Here is a 25,856-nt window from a genome sequence, read left to right on the forward strand (position 1 = left end):
ACTAGCGTTTTACACGCGTTTTTAGAAACGTTTGTTTTTAAATGTTTGAGTATATTTAAAATGCACTTCTTTTCTAAGTATTCACTGCTCTTTTTCACACAGCAGGTTTTTTGTGTGTGTCCCAAATTTTTTTCTGGACAACCTTCTGATGGATTTTACTTTAAATTGTGAGTTCCATTCAGGTTTCATGCCATTGGCACTTTTTTTTTTCCGAAGGATTGTTTACAATTTCACAGCATAAGCTATAAAGCTTTTCCCCAGTAAATAATAAAATACAATGCACTGCAATTTTATTCTGTTTTATCCTTATACTTCGTGAAAATATGTTCTCAAAGATTCCTTAAGCTTTGTTTGGGATGTTAAACTACTTTAGGAGCTCTAAGGACTGCCATGGTGAAAACAATATTTGAAATCTCCTTGTGAATTTTGCTAGAGTATGGGTCAGTGTTTTGATTGCAGAAGAGTTCGACAAAGGATTACTAACATAATAAAACAACTCCATGTATATTTTTGATGAAGATATGACAATGCAAAATGGTTAAAATCTCTTAAAAATCTATGCTGAATGATAAAGACCCTTTATTAATAATTTCATTGGGGAAAAAATGGAAAAAACTAAAATATAAGTACATAAACCGATTAATCGATTAATCGTAAAAATAATCGACAGATTAATCGATTATCAAAATAATCGTTAGTTGCAGCCCTACTTTCCTATATAATAATAATAATAATACATATAATATGAATGTACATACTGTGTGTATATAAAACATACATAATATACAATAATACATTATATTTATATATATATATATATATATATATATATATATATATATATATATATATATATATATAATACTTTGTGTATTTGGTGTAATGCACTCTGCTTATGTAAATAAAAGTTCAAAAAACACATTATTTTCCTTATAAAGTACATTATTTTCGATCCTTTATGCCCTGCCTTTCTGAAACGCGTAGATTTTTACAAAGCTCATCGTGCTGAAAAGCGCAGTGTGCTCTGATTGGCCAGCTATCCAGTGCGTTGTGATTGGCCGAATACCTCAAGTGTGTGACAGTAATTTTACACACCTTAATGGTTCAGGAAACATTCCTCCATAAAATGTGCTGCACACACTCGAATATTAGGATTGTACTGTTCTTGAATAATGTTGTAAATAAAATGTAACCACTGATTTCTAGCTGTGTCTTCTTTTGGAAGGTAAAAAAATAGTTTGGCTTTCGCAACAAAACAAACAGTGTCTCCACAACATGCCTTTTTTCTTTGTGTGAACATTTGGGTGGTGTTATGCAAATCTTTACACACAGTGACCTAGATATGTCCGGGCGTGTTTAAACGAGGCGTTTTAGGAGGGCGTGAACGAGTCTTAATTTTGAAGAATATCTCTTTTGAACTACAGACCTTCTGTACGCATTAACAGCTTTTAACACTCCAAAGAAAAAGGAAAACATGAAAGTGCATCATTATGACCCCAGGACACATTCATGAAGCAGGTCTAAAGGTGTACTCTGGTCACATGACAACAAAATGGCTTTCTGCGTGATGGTTACACCATACTGACTTTGATTTGGTGGAAATAATAATAATAATAATAATAATAATAATAATAATAATAATAATAATAAATATTATGTATATATATATATATATATATATATATATATATATATATATATATATATATATATAATACTAAAAACTGAAATTCTTGAATAATTTATTTATTAATTTCATTTATTTTACTTGGGAAAATACTCTGAACAATTACACCACCTACATTTATTTTTACTTTAAACCCTTAAAAAATATCCAAATGACTATCAACATGATCATCATAGAAAAAAAAAAGCATTCAGGTAATATTTAGTAGGCTATAAATCGCATATGTGATTAAATCTTGGCTGCATAACTAAATAAATCCAGACAAAAGAATAGGCGCCATATACAAAGTAACTATAAAATATTGTTAATAAAACGCTCAACAGGTTCACATCCGTGAGAAGATTCTGTCCTATGATATTTCACCTGGAGTAGCCTATTAATAAAAAAAAAAGTCAAAAATACTTACAGGTGTCTTTTCTCTCCTACGAGCTGCTCGTGCAGTGCAACAGAAAGCCCAAACAAACTGCCCGCTGTCTTTCCCTCTTTGGCGACTGCAAACCTCACGTCCAAGTTGAACGCATGACAGCAACGAGCGGCGCTCAACACGAACACCAAGACAAGCGTGTTTTTACCGAGTCCTTGCTGGTGAAATACATTCATTTTTTCTAAGTCACTCTTTTGTTAGACGAGACAGAAACAGAGCGCGGAGTAAAATGACTCTGTCAGGGTCTAAACAGGAGCTGGTTTGTCAGACGCTGTGAACTGAGAGTTCATACTCGTAGTCATTCTTCCGGGTGTTCGCGCCAGTCATCGGTGAAAACCTGACCGGAGGGCACTGAAATACAGAGAGCGAGAACACCTTGATAGAGGACGGACACGCTAGCCTGTTCTCACATTGGCGCTCTGTTATAATGTCTAGAAAAGGCCTTTTCAAACTTTTAATATGGTCCCCCGAGGGAAGATTTCCTGAAATATCCAGGCAGCTGTGTATTTTCATGGATAAGATACATTTGTACTGTGAGTGGAAAATGTTGAAGTCATTTTAAATGACTGATAAATATATATTTTATTAATAATATTTTAAAAAGACATGTTTTTTTTTTCCGAGTTAAATATTTAGCTTTTATTTTGTCATTATAGCTACTACAAACCAAACTACTCTCCTGAAAAATATTTACTTTGTCATAAGAGAAACATTTTAATAAGAGTCTAATTTAAGTGTGTCTGGATAGCGGTTTTCACTGTAAGTATTCTTCCAAGGCAAGAATACTACAAACTATAGTACAAACTGTACTTGAAAGAATGCACATTTGGAGGAAGGAGAGATATTATTTATTTATTTATTTATTTATTTATTTATTATCTAAAAAAGATATTGAAATGAAAATGAACAGTAGGCGTATTTTATTTTTTTCCTAAATTTTCCAGGGACCCCTTTGTGCACCCCTAAAGGATCCCCAGACCTCAGAAAACCTCTGGTCTATAAAACTTGTGAAGCATTGATGGAACGTACATTAGGTTAAATTGATCATATTCACCACATTCATATCATGGTGATTTTTACCATGTGTAATCTTAATCTAAAGTAAATTGAGTAAATGTTGTTGAATGCCTACGTAAACTGAATAACACAACCTTCAGCTGTAAAACACTGAACTGCTTTCCCTGCTGAAAATGTATAATTATGTATAATTTTCACCTGTATACTATCTTAAGTCCATTAAAATGTACAAAACGACAAGGCCTAGCAACAAGACAAACAATGCAGCTAGTGAAGGTTGCTTTCAAAACACTGCTTTGAACCCTAAACAAATCTTTTTCTGCTTTAAATAAGTAGCAGAAATAGTAAGAGTAGCATGGTAGGATGCAATTTTGAATTCAGCCTATAGGCTTGTTTGAGATTAGCAAGATCTGCACAGAACAGATCACCGGTGATCACCGAGAGATGCATGGCAGACAGTTACGTCTCCAATAGCGTGACCCTTCTCAATTTACGTCCGCCTTGCTCTAAAGCCAAAAAAACTCACATGACGTGAGGCAGCATGGATTGTGCAGTCGGGCGCAGTGTCACCACATTCAGTGTGATGGAAAATAACCATTTTGAGAGAAATTCACACATTTATTTGCTGTAAGAAATAAAAAGCTAATATTTGAGACCAAAAATGCATCACCTAACTGTAAGAGTAAATAATAATTATAATGATGTTAATAATAATAGTAATAATAGGCTAATAATTATAATAATAAAACTATATACCCGTTTATAAGGAAATTAATTTCTCTATCCAATGCGGTCACATCATGTGACAAAATAATGACTAGAAAGATGAAGTAATACATTTTCTTTCCAGCTTAGACTGCATATGTTAAAGGGGGGGTGAAATGCTATTTCATTCATACTGAGTTTTTTACACTGTTAAAGAGTTGGATTCCCATGCTAAACATGGACAAAGTTTCAAAAATTAAGTTGTACATTTGAAGGAGTATTTCTGTTCCAAAAATCCTCCTTCAGGTTTGTCACAAGTTTCGGAAAGTTTTTTTCGAGTATGGCTCTGTGTGACGTTAGATGGAGCGGAATTTCCTTATATGGGTCCTGAGGCACGTCTGCCAGAAGAGCGCGCACTCCTGTATAGCAGAGCACTGAGAGGCTGAGCACAGCCTGATCAGAGCGAGAGCGTCGCGAAATGTCACAAAAGGAGTGTTTTTTTGGTTGCCAGGGCAAGACAACCCTGCACAGATTACCAAAGAAAAAACAGCATCAAGGGACCAGTGGATGGAGTTTATTTTTACAGAGCATCAACGGAGTTGTGCAAGTGTTTGTGTTTGTTCCCTGCATTTCGAAGATGCTTGTTTTACAAACAAAGCCCAGTTTGACGACGGATTTGCGTATCGTTTATTTCTTAAGGATGATGCAATCCCAACGAAAAAGGGTCACGATCGTGTGTTGGAACCACAGGAGGTGAGTAAAACTGCTTAAAATATCTCTGCCTCCTTGTTAGTGCGTCCCCTCCCATCGGAGACCCGGGTTCGAGCCCCGCTCGGAGCGAGTCGTTGCTGCTGCTGGTCTCGTTCAGTTTCAGCCTTCACAGTTGTCACAGCTTCCACATGCTCTCAACGCAAAAGCCTACTGGCGCTCGTGATTCTTTAGCTCCGCCCACATGTCACGCCTCCAGGCGCTCGTGTTTTACAGGGAAAAATCGGTACAGACTATCTTTCTCTTATGAATATAATAAAACTAAATACTTTTTGGAGTTATGAAGGATGCAGTACTACTCTATAGGTACTCAAGATTAACAGGATATTGAGTGAAAATGAGCATTTCACCCCCCCCCCCTTTAAGTTTATGGGGCTGTCACGTGATAAAGGAACGGCTCAAACCCGAAGACTCGAAAGGTGAACTAATCAATTCTCTTTATGGCTCAGACTGTAAGCTTATGGGATTGTAACATGATGAACGAACGACTCGAATAGCCTGAAGACTCGAAAGATGAACTAATGAATTCTCTTTCCGGCTCGGACTGCATAGGTTTAGTTTATGGGGTTGTCATGTGATGAAGGAAAGGCTCAAACCCGAAGACTTGTCAGATAGAGGTGAGGTGAGCTAATCATAGGCTAAAGACCCAGGTAAATAAGTAATTAATCTTTTCTGTTTCTTATAGCATTATAGTTTTGTATTGTTTGTAGTGTGATTAACGTTTGTGGAAGTACTAGATGTGTTGGGGAAGTAACACTTTCATTAATTTTGCTGAAAGAAACTCAAAGGACAGAGTCAGTAAAATGATCTGAATTTCCCATCACTGGCTGCCGCAGTTTCTCCAGAGCGACTGCAGGAGCGCTGATGACGACACAGCTGTTTCATGATTGGCCAGATTCACCTCATGACAACAAGATCACGGATGTTTCGGGTTATTCAAACCTTTTCAGTTCCAATAATGGCCACAAATCTGTGTTTTTAGAATGGTAAAAGCTTTCTTATTGAGTCACGTTAATCACATAACATTGATAAACACATATATTCCCCCACTTTATTAGTATTTAAATAGTATATGATTGTTGAAATTTATTCTTAAAGGGATGTATTAAGCAGTGTATAAAAAGTGTTTCTGTTGCTTATGGAAATGATTCTGAAATGTCAGTGTATTTGACAAATATCGCATTTAATTAACTTTAATATAGATAAAGTATGCAAACACTGCGTGTGTGTCACCAATGGTGTATAAAGTACCTGAAAGTCATACTCAAGTAAAGGTACAGATATCTTACCAGAAAATTACTTTGGTAGAAGTTGAAGTCACCGTTTAGAATATTACTTCGTTAAGTATTTTTTTTTTTTTTATCTATTTAAAGTATTGAAAGTAAAAGTAAATGCAAAATGGAAAAGCAAATATATATATATATATATATATATATATATATTTGCTTTTCCATTTTGCATTTACTTATACTTTATATAAAGTATATAAATAAACATATATATATATATATATATATATATATATATATATATATATATATATATATACATATATATGTGTGTGTGTGTGTGTGTGTGTGTGTGTGTGTTCATGCACAGCTTGAGTAGCGTTCATTTTTAACTATTTCTTCCATTTTGTATTTTTGGATAAGAATAAGAAGCCCTTCATCCTGTACTTAAGTGTCTTTCATTCCATGTGCACCTGAAATAGCATTTAGGACATGGATTCATTTAAACTGCAATTACAGATGCAGAAATAGGCTTAATGATTAGTTTTTAACATAAAACGTTGAATACTGATATTTGAATTAATATAAAATATGGGGAAAAAATTGTCCATATGTGAAATAAAAACCACCAGTAGGTGAATGTTAATGAGTGAGTAATTGAGATTTAACCGATTTATTCAAACAGCAATTTGACCGTGTTAATGAGTGAATCACTGAATAATTTATTCAACAATTCATTCAAAAAGCTAATTCATTCAATAAGTACACACAGTCCATTGCTCAGAGATGCAAAACAGTGCTGTGATCTTTGTTTGGAACTACTCTTGTTAGTTAGCAATATTGAGCTAAAACGAGCAATATTATGTTTGTCACTTATTGCTTTACTGAACTTGTATAAAATGATAAGTTCTCAACTCTGACCCTAAATAGGCCTATATTAAATTATACATAAATATAAAAAGCATACAGAGAAATGATTGCAGTCTAAAATGTAGAATGCCTGCAATATAGTGTTTTAATAGACTAATAAATTAATGTGCGTGCTCTCTGTCTATGATTCGGTGATAAAGACTAGTACTTGATAATGTCAGATTGCACATCATTACAACAAAACTTACCAATTACCATATTATCGCACATGATGCTGTATATCGCACACCCCAGCCTCGACTTGAATGAAAAAGTTAAATTATCCGTGGTTGTGCACGTGAGCAAAGGTGTTTTTATGAGTCATGCATAACTTGCAAACGCCAGACCACTGATTCGTCAAACCTGCTTTCCTGCAGTCTGTGTTCTTCTGGCTATTTTGTAGTAAGTAACGAATATACCTACGGGAAATGTATTGGAATAAAAGTGTACATTTTAATTAGGAAATGTAGTGGAGTAAAAGTTGCCTGAAATATAAAACTCAAGTAAAGTCCAAAAATACTCTGTTACATTACAACACTGAGTGTCACCAGAAGCAATTTATAAAGGCCTAAAAGTTATTAAATTGGGTCATCTGTTATAGAGACTACTGAACAGATATTTAGAAGTTGATTTTAAAATGCAAAATATTGAAAATAAAAATAAAGGTCTGTAAACACTTGCATTTTTCAACACTATACGTGTGTCCCATCAGGTAATGAAAAGTGCGACACACACTTGGGGTCTTGTGGTCAAGTGCAAAGACCGTAAGTGTGGGTATTTGGACGAGGCAATTGCCTACAACCCATTGCATGTTGGACGAAGATTCGATTGGAATGACAGACACTAACTAAGGGACAGTGCAGGCTATTAAACATGCAGTTATGATGAAGAAGTATGTCCCAAAGCTTGCATGCTTTTCTGCTGCACATTCAAAAATATGTTCTTTTAGGACATATAAGTAGGTGTATTGAGACACAGCAAAATGAGTCATTTTCTCTACATTCTGAGTTTTGAGATGGCACCAACTGCATATGAAAAAAGAGAATGTCCTTGTGGTCCAAATGGGATGAATCATGGCTGCCATATTAAAGGGTTGTTCCAAACTTAAGTGCTCAAAACTGGCCACTTTTAAAGAGCCATTCGGAATGATTTTGAAGGTTATGACTGATGGACACTTAGCTCCTATGATTCTTTGCATTTATTTAATTGTATAACAATGGACCCAAGGAACAGTTTTTGGTCCCCATCACCCTCAATCCCTTCAAATCTCTAGCTGATTAGGGCATCGGGATGAGCAATGTGTGATATGAGAGACACAAAAAGCAGAATTGGTTTCAGTTATCCCCCCACCCCCCACCACTTCTAGTGATAAAGGATGCTGTTTATCTGTGGTAAAAGTGCAGACAGTGTGTCACATCGAAGGTTTTCTGATATCGATCTCAGTCTATCTCTAAATTACTGTCAGGCGAAGTTGAATAAACATCTGTGAAACAGACCACAGCCTGAATTAGAGTGTACTGTGAAAACGACTTCCACATGTTCATCTATTTTACACCTCATTTATTTCCTCTTGATAATCTAGTGCTTTAGGATAATTGTGTTGACAGGCCGGTGAATTAGTAAAGTTGTTTTGTGTGGGTTCAGAAGTCATAGCTGAAAAAGGACAATTACTAAGTGTTTAGCATGTTAATTTTAACGAACCAAGCTGTTTTTAAGATATTAACAGAATAATCAGGAGAGAATAATTAGGAAATGTTAATTACAGACAATATTACCGAGCCCTAAAGTCTTCTGCAGCGACACACATTTTTCGCCAGTAATTTATCGGTCCAATAATTCAAAAGCGACTACAGCATTGAGCAATGAGTAATATTCTTTCATTATGAGGGCTCGGGTTTTCCATAAATCTCTCCAAAAGCGCCTCTACATGCAACAAATGAACAGACTTTCATCTTTTCAGAAACTGTATTTTCTGACAGAGAGACTTTAAATGTAAATGCAGTGTCATCGATTGTTAGACTGCGTAAGATTTGACAAAGAAGGATCATTATTGTTATTATTATTCGGCTATATTATATCATATATTCTAACAAAGAGATATGTTAAGTAATTTATGATTATTTTAGGCATTCCATGTCTACCAGTGGAAAACACTCCAGATTTATGTGAAGTCTTCCATTTGAGGCTGAGCACGTGCAGTTTGAGTGCCATCTGCTGGCCACTCAATGCATTGTACAGATATTTTTTATTGCCTAATAAAATGCAGTCACCCCATGCAAACATGTATTTTTCTGCTTACAAGATAGTGAGTTTGCCATATGTCCGGTGTAGTGTGTGCAGTGGCTGTGCTGTGTCTGCTGTGACAGTTATTGCTCCATGACAATCTGTTGTGTGTCTCTTTGATGTGGCTCCTGTTCCATCTGTGTTCTGCAGTGTGCTGTACAAGGTAGGAATATATTTAGGAACAGCTGGTTGTTTTAACTGAACAGTGTCCATGCACTTAGATTTCAAATAGGTGTTCAGCTTACAGAGACTTGGTCACAACCTGTCATAATATTTATTTGGGCAATGAATGTAGCTTGCATGCTTATACACTTACTGGCATTTTTGACAGTGATGGCTATATGGTAAAACCCAGAGCAATGATGTCGATAAATGAATGTGAACTAGAATCAATATTTCTCCTTTGACTGTCATGTAAATTCTGATCTTTGATAATATTTGTACAATTATTTTTTTATTAATCTTTGTTACTTTATATTTATTTTTTATCTATGTTTTTGACACTGAGTTCAATCTGAAATCAAAATAAGGAACAAATTATAAATAATTGAATTATGATATGAGTTACACAATTTAAAAGGCATTTACATTTTGATGTCTAATAATATCACATATATTAAAAAGGGATATTTAAGGACATGTCAGACACAGATTAGAGTATATAACCTAAGTTTTGCGAGACAAATTCCCTGTATCGCTGAATTTAAAGTCATCATGACATATACAGTGCCCAGTGTTATTTAAATAAAAGCATTGTTTGTGTTATTTGGACAATGCTGCTTTTTATTTTTTTTAATGGGCTTTGATTTTTTATATTTCAAGTTTTTATTTTAGTTTAGTGATTTGGTTATTGTTTTTGTAATTTTTTTTAAATCAGTTTTTACAAATATGTTTATGTTTATTTCACTAAAATAAAATTTCTCATTTTTATTTGTTTAAAGTTTTCATTTGTATAATTTATATTTTATTTGACCTGTATTTCAATTACAAAAAGAGAATAATAAATAATAATAATATTAATAATAGTTATTATTATTATAATTAAATAAACCTTACTGAACATATTGAGCAATTGAATATTTAATTAAGGGACTGTAATAAATCCGTTTTACAAATGCAATAACCGCGAATTGCTACTTTATTACTAGCGGGGAAAAGATGACAGGTAGCACCAGAACGGAGGCGGCACTGAAAGCGTCACTCCGCTCATATACACAAAAATACACACTGATGTGAAAACCCAAGCTTCTTTATTAAGTCTGTGACATGTTCTCCAGCAGATGGCAGTTTGCTGCATTGTGATGTGCACCCATGTTGAGTTACGTAATACTGCAGTTACCCCTCATTACTAGTCAATGGGTTGCACGTGCTTGTGTCTTATATGTAATGTGTGCTGAGGCTGAAATAATAGAAAATAAAAAAAATAGAAAAATATTTAGGAGACAAATATCAGATATATGTAAGAAATTAAACTATGTTGTGCAAATATCAAGCAGTAAGTCAAGAAGTAAAAAAATAGAAGCGTTGCCTTGGCAACTAACTGAAAAAAAAATCTGAAATAAAATAAGATAAAATATAAATTCAAGGACTAAAATTATTGAAACTAAATAAGTACTACAATTACTGAAACTAATAATAATACACTGAAATACAATTAAAGCTGTTTAAAAATAACAAAAATAAAATAGGAAAACTTGAAAAGGTATAGGAAGCCATTTGTATATGAATTTGAATAAAAACAAGATACACAATCAATGCTTTTGCTTGCAAATGCACATTTTTATATAAAGTAGATAGAAGAGTTGACCAAAGTCATTGCACAAACTCATATTCATACACACCCATATACTGTAACAGATTGCTTCTTTAAATATATTAGTTACATCTAATTTTTGTTTCATTTTGATCAATAAAGTTCACACAGCTTGAAACAAAGAAAAGAGAAAACTATACTTCAGTCTTTTGTTGCTGTACAGGTGTTTTTTTTTTTTTTTTTTTTTTTTTTTTTGTGAAGAAGAAGAAAAATGTTACATCAACCACAAAAAGTTTATAAAACATAACACATTTTGCCTCTTTCATTATCTATGACAAGAACAGAGTTGTAATTAATGGCCTTTCTCCACACCAAAATATTATGGCCAGTTTCACATCCAGTATCCCGTTCTACCAACAGAGCCATTTTTGTTCTAGCATCAATAAATGTCCAGTCTTTTTGCCTTATACACAAAACTTCACTACAATCAGCTTAACAATTAGAAAGGTCTTGTTATGGGTAATATGTGATATCTGCATTAATAGCACCACCAGTGTTTTATCAGAATGAGGCCAAACACCAAATATGGGGAATAAATGTAAATGTGTTATCAGCAAGTGATCAGAGGTATGTAAATAGCCTTTTGTTTAAATGATCCTATACAGAAACGGAAAAAGGGAGCTATTTAACTGACAAAAGACAAATAAATGGGTTTCTGTTAACTTTTGTCTGTCATTGATCTTTAAAACCTCAAATGTGCATATTGCTAAATGTAGTGCAATCAGATGACCTGCCATCTGAGCTGATTTCATCAGTTTTTGTGTGCTACAGGTAATTCATTTTTATGTCATCAGTATCTCCTCATTTGCATATTGAAAAGCTGCTGTACTTCTATAGAAGCCTTTTAAGTCTCAAAAATCTATTCAAAGCACACTTTGTAAATGTTAAGAATACACATGTGAACTGCTTTAAAGTCCCTCCTCCATCAGTTCATCACTTTTAACAACACGTGTTGAAGCTTAAATAGTGAGTGAGCAATGTATCGAGAAAAATCTCTCATTCACAGAATGACTGCACCTCGTTCTCAGGATGATTTCTGATCACATCACTTCAAAATATCTCATCAGCAACCAATATAATATTAACACTGGTTTGCAATTTGTTTCAAATTGGCACAGGAACTCGCCCAGGAATCAACTGTGCTCTCAAATTTGTTAATGCTAAATCTCAGCAGTGTGAGAGAGCATGAAAATGCAGAAAAAAAACAGGACTTAAAAGAAGCATTTTGGGTTAAATTAACATTTGTCATGTTTGTAAGTGCTTTCTTTTAACAGGCTGACTTAAAAATGTAAAATAATGCTTTTCTAACTTAATTAACAATGGTTATTTATGTTCATTTTGCATGTGACCCTTGCACTGTTATGTTTTGTACTGGTTTTTATAGTTTATTGTATCTGATATAGGGCTTTTGTGTATTTAAAATAACTGTAGGTTTAAAAATTATGAAAATAGTATCCTGGACCAATGATGAACTAAAACATGGCAATTTTCTAAAAATGCAAGCAATTTTTCCTTTCTTTTTTAACAAAATATTTGTGACATTGTATGTCTCCCGCTCAAGTCTTTCCATAATGTCCCTTCTCTTTTGCTCCTTCAAAAATATCCCTTTCCTAATGAGAAGGCCACAAAAACTTAGTGTACTTCTAGCTGACTTTTATAACTTTTATGTCTTTATGGCACATTATCTTTGGAACCCCGTCCAAAAGAATGTAATACAAAAACTGTGACCATCAAATCATAAACAGATATCTTTAAAAAGTGTGTGGTTGGTCAAAGAAGCATGCATTAACACCCGTATAAGAACATACAGTACTTGCTGCTGAAAATACATCAAATATCTACCTCTCCATTTGTTTGTTTCCCTATTAGACGTTTCAGTTCTTTTCATGATGACAATAGGTAGCCAGCTTGGAAAACACATCTCCTGCTCAAGGTAAAAGATTCTGTTCTTTTGGAAGCTATGCAGTTGTTTCTTCATCATACATTTTCAATCATTTTAGCTCATAAATTTCCTTAAAAGAATGTCCCTTGGACAGACCACCAGATTAAATGGCCTTGAAACTGCAGCAGTTTAAGACCCAGACCTTCTATAAAGGCCACTAAGATATGCTAAACAAATGTTAACATGTTGAAAACGTGATGCCATGCAAGAGCAGCAGTTCATGGACCTCATACATCACTTCATCAATGTGGAGGTTTTTTTGTCAATGTACAAATCGCAGAAGGTCAGACTGAAGTCTTTGGTTTGTATCATTTTGAAAGTGTTGCTAGCTTGGCTCTCGTTTTCAAACTACTCAATCTGTTGTGAGAATACAGCACAAGCTGTGCTTTTCAATTAATGCTGTTCAGTCTCTTTTGAGAGTCAAGAAGCTTTTTTTTATTGGGAGTCATAAAGACTGCTGCTCATGTTTTTGTATGGATGGAATCACTTGGAAAGGTCCACATGCTGCACGGTCGGTATATCCTGCAGTTGATCCGTTGACTTCAGGAACGCCTCAAGACCAGTCAATGAACACCTTGTTGTTTAGGAAGGTGTTGTCCTGAATCTTGGTCAGATCTTAAAGGAATAGTTTACTCAAAAATGCTAATTTGCTGAACATTTACTACCCACCCTCAGGCCATCCATGATGTAGATGAGTTTGAGGAGAAATTCAGCATTACATCACTTGCTTACCAATATATATATACACTCTGCAGTGAATGGGTGCCACCATCATTAGAGTCCAAACAGTTGATAAAACATCCAAATTATCCACATGACTCCAGTCCTGTGGATTGGCATTGTGAAGAGAAAAGCTGAATGTTTGTAAGATACAAATTTATTATTAAGGCATTTTAACTTTAAAATGTTAGTCCATAATTCATAATAAAGCTTCCTCCGGTGAAAAAGTCTATCCCCCATTGTCCATTAATATCAAAATCCACCAACATCTTTGTTTAGAATGGCATTTCACATGTAAATGGTTCTTTAACTGTGCACATTTCTCTCCTGGTTTCTCTTCTGATCACTGGAGAAAGCAATAATATATGGATAGAAGATTCGTATTTTAGATTAAAGTCTTAACGGTGAGTTTTTTTTTTATTACAAACATGCAGCTTTTCACTTCACAAGACATTGACTGATGGACTCGAGTCTTGTGGGTTACTTCTGGATAACTATGATGTTTTTATCAGCTGTTTGGACTCTCATTCCAGCGGCACCCATTCACAGCAGAGGAACCATTGGTGAGCAAGTGATGTAATGCTCAATTTCTATAAATCTCAGTCTCATCTTGGATGGCCTAAAGATGAGTAAAAAATTAAAAAACATTTAATTGTAGGTGAACTATTCCTTAGAATGGCCAATCTAGTGGCATTCATTGCTACAAATAAGCTTCAAAGCTATCAGAAGTTTTTTTAATACTAATAAAAATAAAATTTTGTGCACAAACTTTTTATGCACATTTTTTTTTCTGTTTATGCACAGGTGCCTTACTTATCGATCCAGGCCTATAAGCAGCTTGCTCTCCTCCTCCTTTTGACTTTCATTTTTCAGGTCAGCAAAAACCTGTGTGAAGTAGTGCGGGTCAGAGTTAAGCTGGAGCATTTTGGTACTCATGCGGTTGATGATCGCCAGACTGCGATTCCAGAAGGCATCCTTATCCGTCTCCACCAGGAAGGGCTTGAGCGGGTATGAAATCTCGTTTCCCATGTAGGAGTAGGACAGGTAGAGGCAAGTGAGCAGCTCAGCTTGAAGCTCACGCTCACTGGACACCTCGCCCGAAATGACCTCACGGCAGAGCATGTAGAGGAAGACCACGTTAGCCGGGGTGATGAAGCCCTGGTCCTGCCAGCCCTGCAGCAGAAGGGACCTGTCCACGCTGCGTAGCCACAGAACAGGGTCGGCTGGGGAGAGGCGCTTCAGTCGGTAGCAGCGCCGGCACAGGAACTCGCCCAGGCTCCTCAGGAGCTCGCTGGTGGAAGCCTGCACGATTACTCTTTTGGGTGTGCCCGCGTTAGTCGCTTGGCCCACTGATCCGGTGATGGAGGTCCTCTTCGCAGTGGAGGCCACATTGGTGGTGGTTTTCGATGTGGGAATGGAGCTCACGGCCGGGTCCTGGGCAAAGCCGGAGAGGTTGGCACAGGACTGGGACTTCTTCAGATTTTGGCTGTTAAGGGTGCCCACGCTCTCTTCATCTTGACTGTCCCCAGAGGCCAGCTTCTTAGAACCTTTTCTCTTGGCCGAAGCTGCCACAATACGCTTCCATGGCAGTACATTGATGAGTGACTGCCGTTTCAGGCCCTTGTCCTTTGCGTTTTTACTGTTCTGCACAGCTGTATAATGTGCCAGTGGGGGTGGTATTTCATCAAACAGCCCTGCCTTTCGGTAGCTTGGGGACACTGAGAGCACAGTTCCCATGTTGCCTTGATTATCACAGGGTCTTTAGATACGGAATCTGTCCATAAAATAAATAAATATGGATGTTTAGAGACACAGTACTGTTTCCAGATCTAAATAAGCAATGATTTTGATGATACCACCATACACACACACGTGCAAAATATAGAAGAACTGTATATATATGTACATATATATATTGAAAAGTGTGTATAGAAAACCAAATGTAAAAATCTTACAATTATATTTTGAGACATACAGATAAATGTTTCTTTTTTTTTCCTACTGAACTGAACCTCTGATTTGCTATTCACCATGAGATTAAGCAGAAAATGCGAAAGCATCCATCTTAGCTTCAAAATGGAAGGCAAGAATGTAAACACATTCATTCCCAAATTCATATCTATTCGTAAGAAAAATCAATTAGAAATTGTTAGCTGACTAAAAAATGATTCAATTTGAGCTTTAACACGTTTATGAACTCATAATTGATCGAGATCTTCAATGTGTTTAGCAGGTCAACGCGAGGAAATGAGAACATCACGCTTCAGACAAAACGAGCTGTTGTAAATCAAGATATCATCTTTATAACGACGGGCTCGTTTGGACGGTACAATAGAGATTTTCACATTTCGCGAACTATTTAAGAGCAACCCCTTAAAGGCGTTTTTGAAATGAAGATAATTTGATTCAAAACAAGCATAAATAGGTTATAGGCTACATAGAAAATATTGGTTACTCAGCCTACTAATCAATTAATCTCCCTCGTGCTGATAAATGTAGATAGAGAAGAAGAAGATCTGTTAAATATAGAAATATTCGTCGATTACCCTTTTCTCCCTCGCACTGTGAAGCGTGCTCGTCGTTGTCCAAGGTGCTGAAAATGGGATGTCGGCGATGAAATAATGCTTCTACGTAAAGCAGCTCTGCAAGATGATCAGGATTCTTTGGTTGCTAATGTTTCTTCCCAGATGCACGCCACGTCTTCCCACGTAAAACCCTCAATACATGGCAATTCTGTTGTTTTTTTCTTTCATCAAAATGAATCTCGGCTCTGTTACACATCTGCCCGTCTGTGATATCCTTGCTGAACTGCGCAGGCGTATGAATAACACGCTACACTTGAATGTTACTGGAAATTCTTAAAAATAAAGGTCTAAAGACTAATTCCTTAGTGAAGTCGATGAATTGCGTTCATTATTTTTCGGGGGGTGGACGCATTGGTGCTCTCTTATGGAGATGCTGAGTCTCAGATGGGTGGGAACTTGGCTGAGCTCCCTCTGGTTATCTGTCCATGCTGTCCGTCATGTGTGCGCTGACATCGCTCTCCACAGCCCCAGCATCTGTTATAACACCTCCTGAGCTTGAACATGAAAGGTGGACGTTTGACTTTAGACGCCCTGTTTTTACAGCTGTTGACACAGATTAATTAATCAAAACCCAAAGAGTGTAAAAATCTCTCACGCAACGCTCGAGACAGATTAAATTAAATCCTGATGTGCAGTAATGTCGCCGAGGCTTTGTAGAGCTCTGGCGCATTGACATGAATGGGCAACCCCCACCCCCTCAGATCTCTCTCTCTCACCCACCCACACTCTCTCTCAGTCTCTTCTGCTGATCCAATCATCCTGCTCTGACCTTTTAATAGTAAGCAACAGTTTTTCAATCAGTTAGTTTTAATGGCGACCCATCTGAGTGTGTTACACCCTTTTAAGTGCATATTTTTAAGCTTATCTCATCCTGAAGTCATTGATGAAACAGTACTTCAGATTAAATCTCAGAAATCTCAACTTCAGATCTATCTGTCTATCTGTCTATCTATCTATCTATCTATCTATCTATCTATCTATCTATCTATCTATCTATCTATCTATCTGTCTGTCTGTCTGTCTGTCTGTATATCAGGCTACATATATGACATGATGCAAGAAAATTCTCCAAAGTTCAGTCACTTACAGCATTTAAGACAGTTTGCATTAAACAACAAAATATTTTTTACAATCGCTAGGACACATTTTTTTGTCAATACTTGGTTCAGTTTTCCAAAACTATCTTCACACACTTCTCCTTACCTTAACTTTTTGCTTGGCACAGCAGTTAATTTCACATCCAAAATGCACTAAAACTATCAAAACACTTCATACTGTGCATGTCTCAAATCAAGTAATTCTTCCATAAAACTAGCAAAGATTGTCACTTAAAATAACACTCTGTCACTCATAAAACATCTACCTAAAAACACTAACAACAGGTGGAATTTTTTATATATATATATATATATATATATATATCTTTTGTAAAATTTCTTTACAAATCAAGAATGTCAGCTCTGTTTTGAATTCACGGCAAAGTTAGATGTTTACATTAGAGTACAAAATTATTCTAAAACTAATTTGATTAAAATCTAACACCTCCAGATCATTTACAACTAATTGTTTTGATTGTATTTCATTATGAGAATTTTTTTAGATTTCACAACATAGATAGCACATGTAGCCTACGTCTGCAATATGTCTGTTAAAGATCGCTTCATCTGGAAAGCATCTGCTAAGTACAAACATCAGATAGACTTCTTTAAGATGTCTGTTTAAATACATTCTAAATCATAAACATCTTAAAGACATTTTCAAAACGTCTGTTTGACATCTGATAGGAAACGTCCTATATAGACCTATTTGCAGAGGAGAAAAATGTTTTGCAGTGAATGCATCAAATAGACATCTCCGTGATGTACGTGTGCTATCAGGGATATGGTATTACTGGTTTCGAAATTAAGTTTGAAGAATTTTAGAAGCGTGAGAAAAGTGAGCGAGTGAGAAAAGAATATATAGATTAAAAGTCCTAAATGTATTATGTGCGAAAACAATTGAGAATTTAGCATACATAAATTGCTCACTGTGTGAAAATGAAATTGGCTCGTAATTGTTTATTTAAAAAAAAACACATATTACTGATAATTTTTAGCTAAACGCAAACCAAGCGCCTACAGCCTACTGTCTCCGTGGACTCAATCTCCCAGCGTGCCTCAGCTGCGCTTCCGGTAGCGTGTGTAATCATGATTGTTATGTGAATCAGGCAATTGGTGAATTGGTAAGATGGCGGCTGCGGCGGTAGAGTTTCAGAGAGCACAGTCGCTGCTCAGCACGGATCGGAATGCGTCCATTGACATTTTACATGCTATCGGTAAGCGTCCTGTGTCCCTGCGGCCTTTGAACAGCTTGTGTGATTTTAGCAGAAGAGGCTGTGCTTCCGACACAAGGATCATGTCTCATGTGATTTGTAGAACAGCAGCTAAATGTGTTAGCCGGTTTCATGCTGCTGACTCACTGTGACAGAAGTGAGAAAGACTATAGCTGGGCAAAAACACTGTACTCCTACTAACTGTTAACGTTTCAGACGAGCTGCTACACTCTTTTAGACTTTGTCCTCAAATGTAGACGTTTCTGTTCGTAGCCAGTAGTGGAAGAAAAGGCCATTTTCAGTGAGCTACCACCAGTGTAAACAGTTAACGGTAGCCAAAGAACGCGAATCTATGTAACAGTTACTGATCTGAATGTGTTTGGAAAAACAGGCATATATAAGTGTTTATGTGATCGGCCGCATAAATGTGTTGAAATATGTACAATTAGAGAAATGACTTGACGTTTTCTACACAATTGTCGTTTGAAGAAACTACCACAACTTTGCCTAAGAAATTGCGTTAGTTTCGCTAGCTAACTTAGTGATATATTTTGGTCTATTCTTATAACATTTAGGTATGAATTAATGTAACGTTAGTGGGAAGGCAGTTAATTTCAACAACGTCCAAGAAATGTCCTTTTAACTAAATTGTGGCAGATATGAGTCAGTAACATGATTGACAGGTTATTTATATTTACGTTCAGTAGTCAAATAACTAACTTATTTTCTCTTATCGCTTGGTTCTGCTATGATTTGACAATCAGCAAATTTTGTTTGGCTTCAAGTTTGATACGTGTTAGCTTGTCACGGATAATTTGATAGCATGCCACACCATTTTTTTTTTAAATCTGCTGCGAATATCATCTTTCAAGTTTAACTTTTTTTTCTTCTTTTTTTATCTCTTCATATAACAAACAGATAGAGTTTGTTATACACCGTAAATCCAAGCAGCATACATAGACAAAAAAATCTATAAAATAATTATAATTAAGTAATTTAGATAGTTTCAATGTATTCTTCTTTTTATCTGCTTTAAAATTTGAATTAATTTAGCTTGGGGCATCTTTAGGGAATCTACATTTCTATAAATAAAAAAAAAAAAAATCTGCTACTGTTTTATTAAGTTATCCATGTTCACTTGCTGTTATCAACAGCCTTTGAAGCACACCAGTTTAACTAGTAATTTAGCTGAAGATCATGAAGCCCAAGATGAACTTGCCTGTATAGTAAAATTATCTGCTTCGTATGCATTCACAGTCAAGCGAGACATCCAAGACAATGACGAAGACGCTGTGCGAGTCAAAGAACAGAGTATCTTGGAGCTGGGCGGACTGCTGGCCAAGACTGGACAAGCTGCTGGTAAACATCTTCATCTAGTGCAGTGATCCTCAAATCTGGCGAGCCAGATCCACTTTCCTGCAGAGTTTAGTCCGACCCTAATCAAACTAACCTACCTGTGATTCTCTAATGATCCTGAAGACACTGATTAGCAAACTCCAGTGTGTTTGATTAGGGTTAGAGCTAAACTCGGCAGAAAAGTGGATCTCGCGAGCCAGATTTGAGGATCACTGATCTAGTCACAGTCATGACCCAATCAGTGTACACACATAATAATGTATTAATATTAATGTATCTGATGTTTTTGAAATCAGCTACTTGTTTTTTTCAAGGTTAGTAACTACTGCACATGTATTGGTTTTATTTTGCAGAATTGGGAGGTTTGCTGAAGTATGTCCGACCATTCCTGAACTCCATCAGCAAAGCAAAGGCAGCACGGTTGGTGCGCTCTCTGCTCGATATGTTCTTGGACATGGAGGCAGCTACTGGTCAGGAGGTGGAGTTATGTTTGGAGTGCATTGAATGGGCCAAATCAGAGAAGAGGACCTTTCTCCGACAGGCCCTGGAGGTGAGCACAACTAGTTTTGTGAATTAGAGGCTTGCTACCGCAAATATCACCCTTTCTATTGCAAGAAGTAGTCTTTTTTCAGAAGGTGCACCCTTTTTGTGTTATGTTGAGCTGGGACAATGTATTACTGTGACTAGTATTTGACTGGTGATGTGATCTTGACATGACTGTCACCAGGCCACTGAATGAGGAAGGATTGAGTTTATTCAAACAAATTCATTCAATATTGTGCATTTTTTTTGTGATGTTGTATACACTACTGTCCAAAAGCCCAAATCAGATTTTAATCAGATTTCTAACCACATATCAATGCTGTTTGGAGAGTGTTTGCAAACATTGGATTCTGGTTATTGTTTTGCTGTCAGTGCTACTAAAACTAAACGGATTTGAGTTCGATATGCCACACAAGTTCTGATTTCTTATCACTGTTACTGCAATCCTCTAGGCCCGTCTGGTCTCTTTATACTTTGAGACAAAACGTTACCAAGAGGCTCTACAGCTCGGTGAGTCCCTGACAAGACATTGTCACCCCTATTGTTGACGCATTCATATTCTTGAGCGATGTAATTGCGTTCTGTAACCACTGTCCTCCTCCTCATCGCCAATCAGGCACTCAGCTCCTGCAAGAGCTGAAGAAGATGGATGATAAAGCTCTGCTGGTGGAGCTCCAGTTGCTGGAAAGCAAGACATATCATGCACTAAGCAACTTGCCCAAGGCCAGAGCGGCTCTCACTTCTGCCAGGACCACAGCAAACGCCATCTACTGCCCTCCAAAGCTGCAGGCTGCTCTAGACATGCAGTCAGGTACGTTTCCACAGTCCTTCCACAAAGACCCTCACTATCACATCCAGGCATGACACCTAATATGTTCCTCCACACTGAAATCTAAATTGTTGTTCAACATGATACAATAGCAGCTATTCAGAACATATTTATTTGTATTGTTTCACATGCATTGATAGAAAAGGTATTAATGCAGCACACATGCACTCAGTCTCCAAATGCTTGCTGTGAATGGACACTACGCTTCTGCTTAGTGCTGCTTATAATGCTACATCACCTCCACTTCGGTGTGTGTCAGTTGCAAGTGTGTTTAATCTTTTATTCTTTTTAACACATGGCCTAATTAATCATATATGCAATCACATTTGGAAGCTTGTAAATGCCAAAGTAAAGTTACAGTGTCAATTCAGTTCATTGCGTAAGCTAATTAAAAACCGATTGTGTGTACTAAAATGATTTACCCAATTTGTCAACATAAGAATTGTGGATATACCTATAGTCATTGTACTGAGAGCATCACATCCTCTCTTTTCCACTTGCAGGCATTATTCACGCTGCTGAGGAGAAGGACTGGAAGACGGCTTATTCATACTTTTATGAGGCTTTTGAAGGCTACGACTCTATCGACAGTCCCCGTGCCATCACTGCACTCAAGTACATGCTCCTCTGCAAGATCATGCTCAACTCGTGAGTACTGGGTTTTTCTACTGTCTCGCACCTTTTTTTTCTCTCTCTCTTTATTAAAATCTCTGAGCATGTTAAAGCTGTATGTGTTTGTTTTTACAGGCCAGAGGATGTGCAGGCCCTGATCAGCGGAAAGCTTGCCCTCAGATATGCCGGCAGACAGGTAGATGTCTGAGCCATGACTTCTGCAAGAAAAGAGTCAGCAGCTCAGATCACATTATGATGTTATTTGTTGTTGTGTGTTTTTTTTTTTTTTTTCATAATAGTTTGTGGTCAAAATCAGATATGGTTATTTACCCCCCAAAAAATCAGGCATGTTCTTGCATGTACATTATCTTAAATGTTAAGTTGAATGTTCCCATATTTAAGCTTTGCATATTTCATTGTAGTAATTTACCGAACTTATTAACTTGTTTTATCAATGACTTGTTAACTGGTCACATCGTAACCCTGTTTACACTTATCTTTGAAGTTTGGGGTTTTTTTTTTTTTTTTTTAAATAAATTCTGATATCAAATAAATTGTTTTCTATTAATCAAAGAATCTTGGGGGGAAAATGATTACAGTTTCCACAAATATATCAAGCAGCCCTGTTGTTCAAGAGCTATAATAGTAAGAAATGTGACTTCTTTCAGAAACATCTTTAAAAAGATCTTTTGATCCTAACCTTTTGAATAGTAGTGTATTTTGAAATTGGGAGTTAAATTACAGCCTGGGGCGGAGGAGCCTGATACTTACCTGGTACTTAGACTGACATTAAAATACCATCCCAGACTGCAGCACACATTTCATAGTATCCAACCATTTTCCCATTCTTATATGCAATTAGCCAGAGCACCTGACCCTGTGTGCTGCCTGACAAGGCAACATTTTTCTTTTATGTGGGTTAACTTGTCCTTTCTCCCTCTTTCTGTAGACAGATGCACTTAAATGTGTAGCCCAAGCCAGCAAGAACAGGTCACTTGCAGACTTTGAGAAGGTGGGTCAGATGCCCTGACTTAAATGTTACCATGTTTTCAGTCCACCTCCTGTTTTTTACATTTAATGTCCTACTCTTTGATCTGCATTTAGGCTTTAACGGAATACAAAGCTGAGCTACGGGATGATCCTATCATCAGCACCCACCTGGCCACACTCTACGACAATCTGCTGGAACAAAACCTAATAAGGGTCATCGAGCCCTTCTCCAGAGTGCAGGTAATGACATGGTTTACCTCAGTGGGAGGCAATGTGTGCTTAAAACATTGTGTACTAACCTTGTTCTCATTCCGACAGATTGAACACATTTCTGAGCTAATAAAACTCTCCATGGTAAGGACTCGTCCCTTCAAGTTTGCAATTAAAACAGTACCTTCTACCTGTTGCTTTATATGGCAAGCAAATTCTCACTGTTCTTTTTATTGCCATGCATGTCAGTATTGTGCGCTGTTTTGCTGTAAGCAATTATCTTTTTTTTCTCTTTTCTCTTCAGGGGGATGTTGAAAGGAAATTGTCACAGATGATTCTAGACCAGAAATTCCATGGTGTGCCCTCATCCTTATCTTTTACTTGAGAAGTGTGCTGGGTATCAATACAGATGTACATATTTGATTCCGATTTTGATTTATTTGGGTATACTTTAGTTACAAATAAAATAAATTATCTCTAATGCTGTAAATTATGCACTGTAATTGATTTTTATTTATTTGAGACTGTTTGCCTCGGACCATTTAAGTTTACAAAAGTAATATTTATGAATACTTTCAAATGCCTGGTAAAGCTGAAACTTTACTGGATTGAAAATAATAACATTAAAAAAATAAAATGGACTTTATAGTCTACAGAGCAGTGTTTCAGACTGATTCAAACAAGAATATAACAAGAAATGGCAAAAAAAAAAGCAATGAATTTCAGTAATTGGGATTCTCTGGATGCACTGAATATTATGTTCTGTTTTTTTTTTTATCCAGCCCTAGTCAAAAATGCATGTATAAAATTAAATATTTGTGGTGCCTCCAAATGTATTCACTTTGAGTAATAGTGTTGCTTTCTTAATGCCTTTAGGAATCCTCGACCAAGGGGAAGGTGTCCTGATTGTATTTGACGAACCTCCAGTTGACAAAACGTATGAAGCCGCCCTTGAAACAATTCAGAACATGAGCAAAGTAGTGGACTCGCTCTACAACAAAGCCAAAAAACTGACATAGGCAAGTGCATGGTGTGCTTTGTGCATTATATTGATACACCTCAGAGTGACATGGCATCATGTTGAAAAATGGCTTGTCTTGGCTGATCTACTTTGTGCAGGTTGAGCATTGGACCCTGCAGCTGAGAGCATGGCCAGTGTAAGGGACTCTGAGGGAATGGGAGTGGGATGTGATATAGACACTGCAAAAAAATGTCTAACACCCCAAAAATGGACTGACTCCTGCTGTGTCCTCTCTGGCTTACACTTGGACATTTTTTACCACATTCCTCAAACAACTTCAACAACCATGGGATCATGGGATTTTTTTTTGTCCACTTATTTCATTTTATTTTTATTTTTGCTGGTAATGCGTTTCTTTGAATATTGGCTGTGCCTATAATAGGCCATCAGGGAATCTTCAAAAAATAAAAACTCATTTGCATTGTAACTCTATTTGAAATGTATATACATAAATCTCTCATAGAGGAAAGCTGATATGAGAATGGTTCAGTTCCCTTGCCAATCCAGGGGCAATCGTATTAAGCTGTCAACAAGATTCCCTGCATCACCATTCGAACGGTTTTAGCCCAAACTCCGGTCCCCTAAAGAAGCCCCTGGCCTCATTTCAGGCCTACCTCTTGTGCAGACAGATACTTGGACTTTTTATTTTTGGTGGAAATATTCTGATAAGATGCTGTCATCAGGAAGGGGTCATAAACTGTTGTCACTCCCTGGCCCATCCTGACCATCCTATATCTTCCTCTTTGTACATAATGTTGCCAAGCGCCTCTGTATGGCCTGTCCTGCTATTTCCCTTTTTTTATAACGCTAAAAATCATAATAAAGTCACCAAGAAAACAAGATTCTGAGTGCTTCTGTACAAGATCACCTGATTGGCATGTTTTGGGGATTTCACTTGCACTCTACAAAATTCTAATTTGAATTAAAGCTGCAAGCAGCGATGAACGGGCCCTCTCACCCGGGCTCCCCTCCAATGAGTGGCATTAGTAAAAAGGTGAACAGTGAGAAATATGCATTTAAAGTCATAAATATAAGTGGAATATATCAAAGTACATTGCATATACACTATGTTCCAATCTTCCTGTTGCCAGCAGGTGGCGCTCATTATTATGGAATATTGGCCTTTAGATGTGTTCAGGCCAGGACTCTTATCGAACATGTTAAGTTTGGGGAAGATTGAACATTTTATGCCTGAGTTACAACAACTTCTCTTGCTGTGGCGAGACGTCAAATTTTGTCATGACGCCATGGACACGCTCTTTTACAAAAACTCAAGATTGCCACAATTTAACATTGCACAGGCCTTTAGATTAGACTGACCACAAAAAAATACATTAATGTCAAAAAATCTCTAGGAGTAGTTTGTCTCAGCGTAAAATGTCACTTCCTGTTGCCAATAGGTGGCGCTTTGACTATAACTGAATATGGGCATGTAGATCTGTTCAGGTTCGTAGTCTCATCAAACATGAGAAGTTTGGGGCAGATTGGACATTGTATGTTATACAAAGTTATAGCAACTTCATTTTTCGTGGCGAATCATCGAAATTCGCCAGGCTGCCATGGACACGCCCTTCAACGAAAACTCAAGATCTTCGCAATTTAACATCGCAAAGGCCTTTAGATTAGGCATACCAAATTTGGTGTTGATTTGAAGAAATCTCTAGGAGGAGTTCGTTAAAATACATCACATGGAAATGACCAAAATTACACAAAATTTGCTCATAATATTAAAAATAACCGACTTCCTGTTGGGTTTAGAATTTTGCTCCAAGAGTCTTTTTTGTAGGTATTGGTGTGTTACATATGTGTGCCAATTTTCGTGCATGTACGTGAAACATAGCTGGAAGGCTGTTGATTTTCTTAGTATAGGTGGCACTGTCGAGCCATTTTGTTTCATGACTT

The 25,856-nt window shown here is 36.7% G+C and overlaps 3 protein-coding genes across 4 annotated transcripts in view; 1 reads left to right on the top strand and 2 right to left on the bottom strand.

The window, feature by feature from the left end:
- The window catches only part of itga3a (integrin, alpha 3a), a 28,223-nt gene extending 25,745 nt beyond the window's left edge, over positions 1-2,478 (bottom strand). Inside the window, exon 1 of one of the 2 annotated variants that reach the window (XM_026204995.1) lies at positions 2,094-2,478. In XM_026204995.1, coding sequence (XP_026060780.1) covers positions 2,094-2,287 — 194 coding nt within the window. In that variant the 5' untranslated portion in view covers positions 2,288-2,478. The remainder of the gene's footprint in view (positions 1-2,093) is intronic. The other variant, XM_026204994.1, reaches the window with a different exon arrangement.
- Positions 2,479-13,647: 11,169 nt separating this feature from the next.
- LOC113044949 (cyclin-dependent kinase 5 activator 1-like) lies at positions 13,648-16,768 on the bottom strand. Its single transcript, XM_026205002.1, has 2 exons — positions 16,044-16,768; positions 13,648-15,271 (listed from the first exon to the last, which is right to left on the bottom strand). The coding sequence occupies exon 2, from the start codon at positions 15,232-15,234 to the stop codon at positions 14,311-14,313; it is 924 nt and encodes a 307-aa protein (XP_026060787.1). The 5' UTR covers positions 15,235-15,271; positions 16,044-16,768; the 3' UTR covers positions 13,648-14,310.
- A 1,540-nt stretch (positions 16,769-18,308) lies between these two features.
- Positions 18,309-24,796, top strand: LOC113044957 (26S proteasome non-ATPase regulatory subunit 11A-like). The gene is made up of 13 exons (XM_026205014.1): positions 18,309-18,396; positions 19,651-19,752; positions 20,103-20,299; positions 20,745-20,802; positions 20,909-21,103; positions 21,625-21,769; positions 21,869-21,929; positions 22,683-22,745; positions 22,838-22,963; positions 23,042-23,077; positions 23,238-23,289; positions 23,810-23,952; positions 24,053-24,796. The coding sequence occupies exons 1-12, from the start codon at positions 18,309-18,311 to the stop codon at positions 23,950-23,952; spliced, it is 1,266 nt and encodes a 421-aa protein (XP_026060799.1). The 3' UTR covers positions 24,053-24,796.
- The last annotated feature ends 1,060 nt before the right edge of the window (positions 24,797-25,856 follow it).

Source organism: Carassius auratus, chromosome 3, assembly GCF_003368295.1.
Source record: "Carassius auratus strain Wakin chromosome 3, ASM336829v1, whole genome shotgun sequence".
NCBI classification, from domain to species: Eukaryota; Metazoa; Chordata; class Actinopteri; order Cypriniformes; family Cyprinidae; genus Carassius; species Carassius auratus.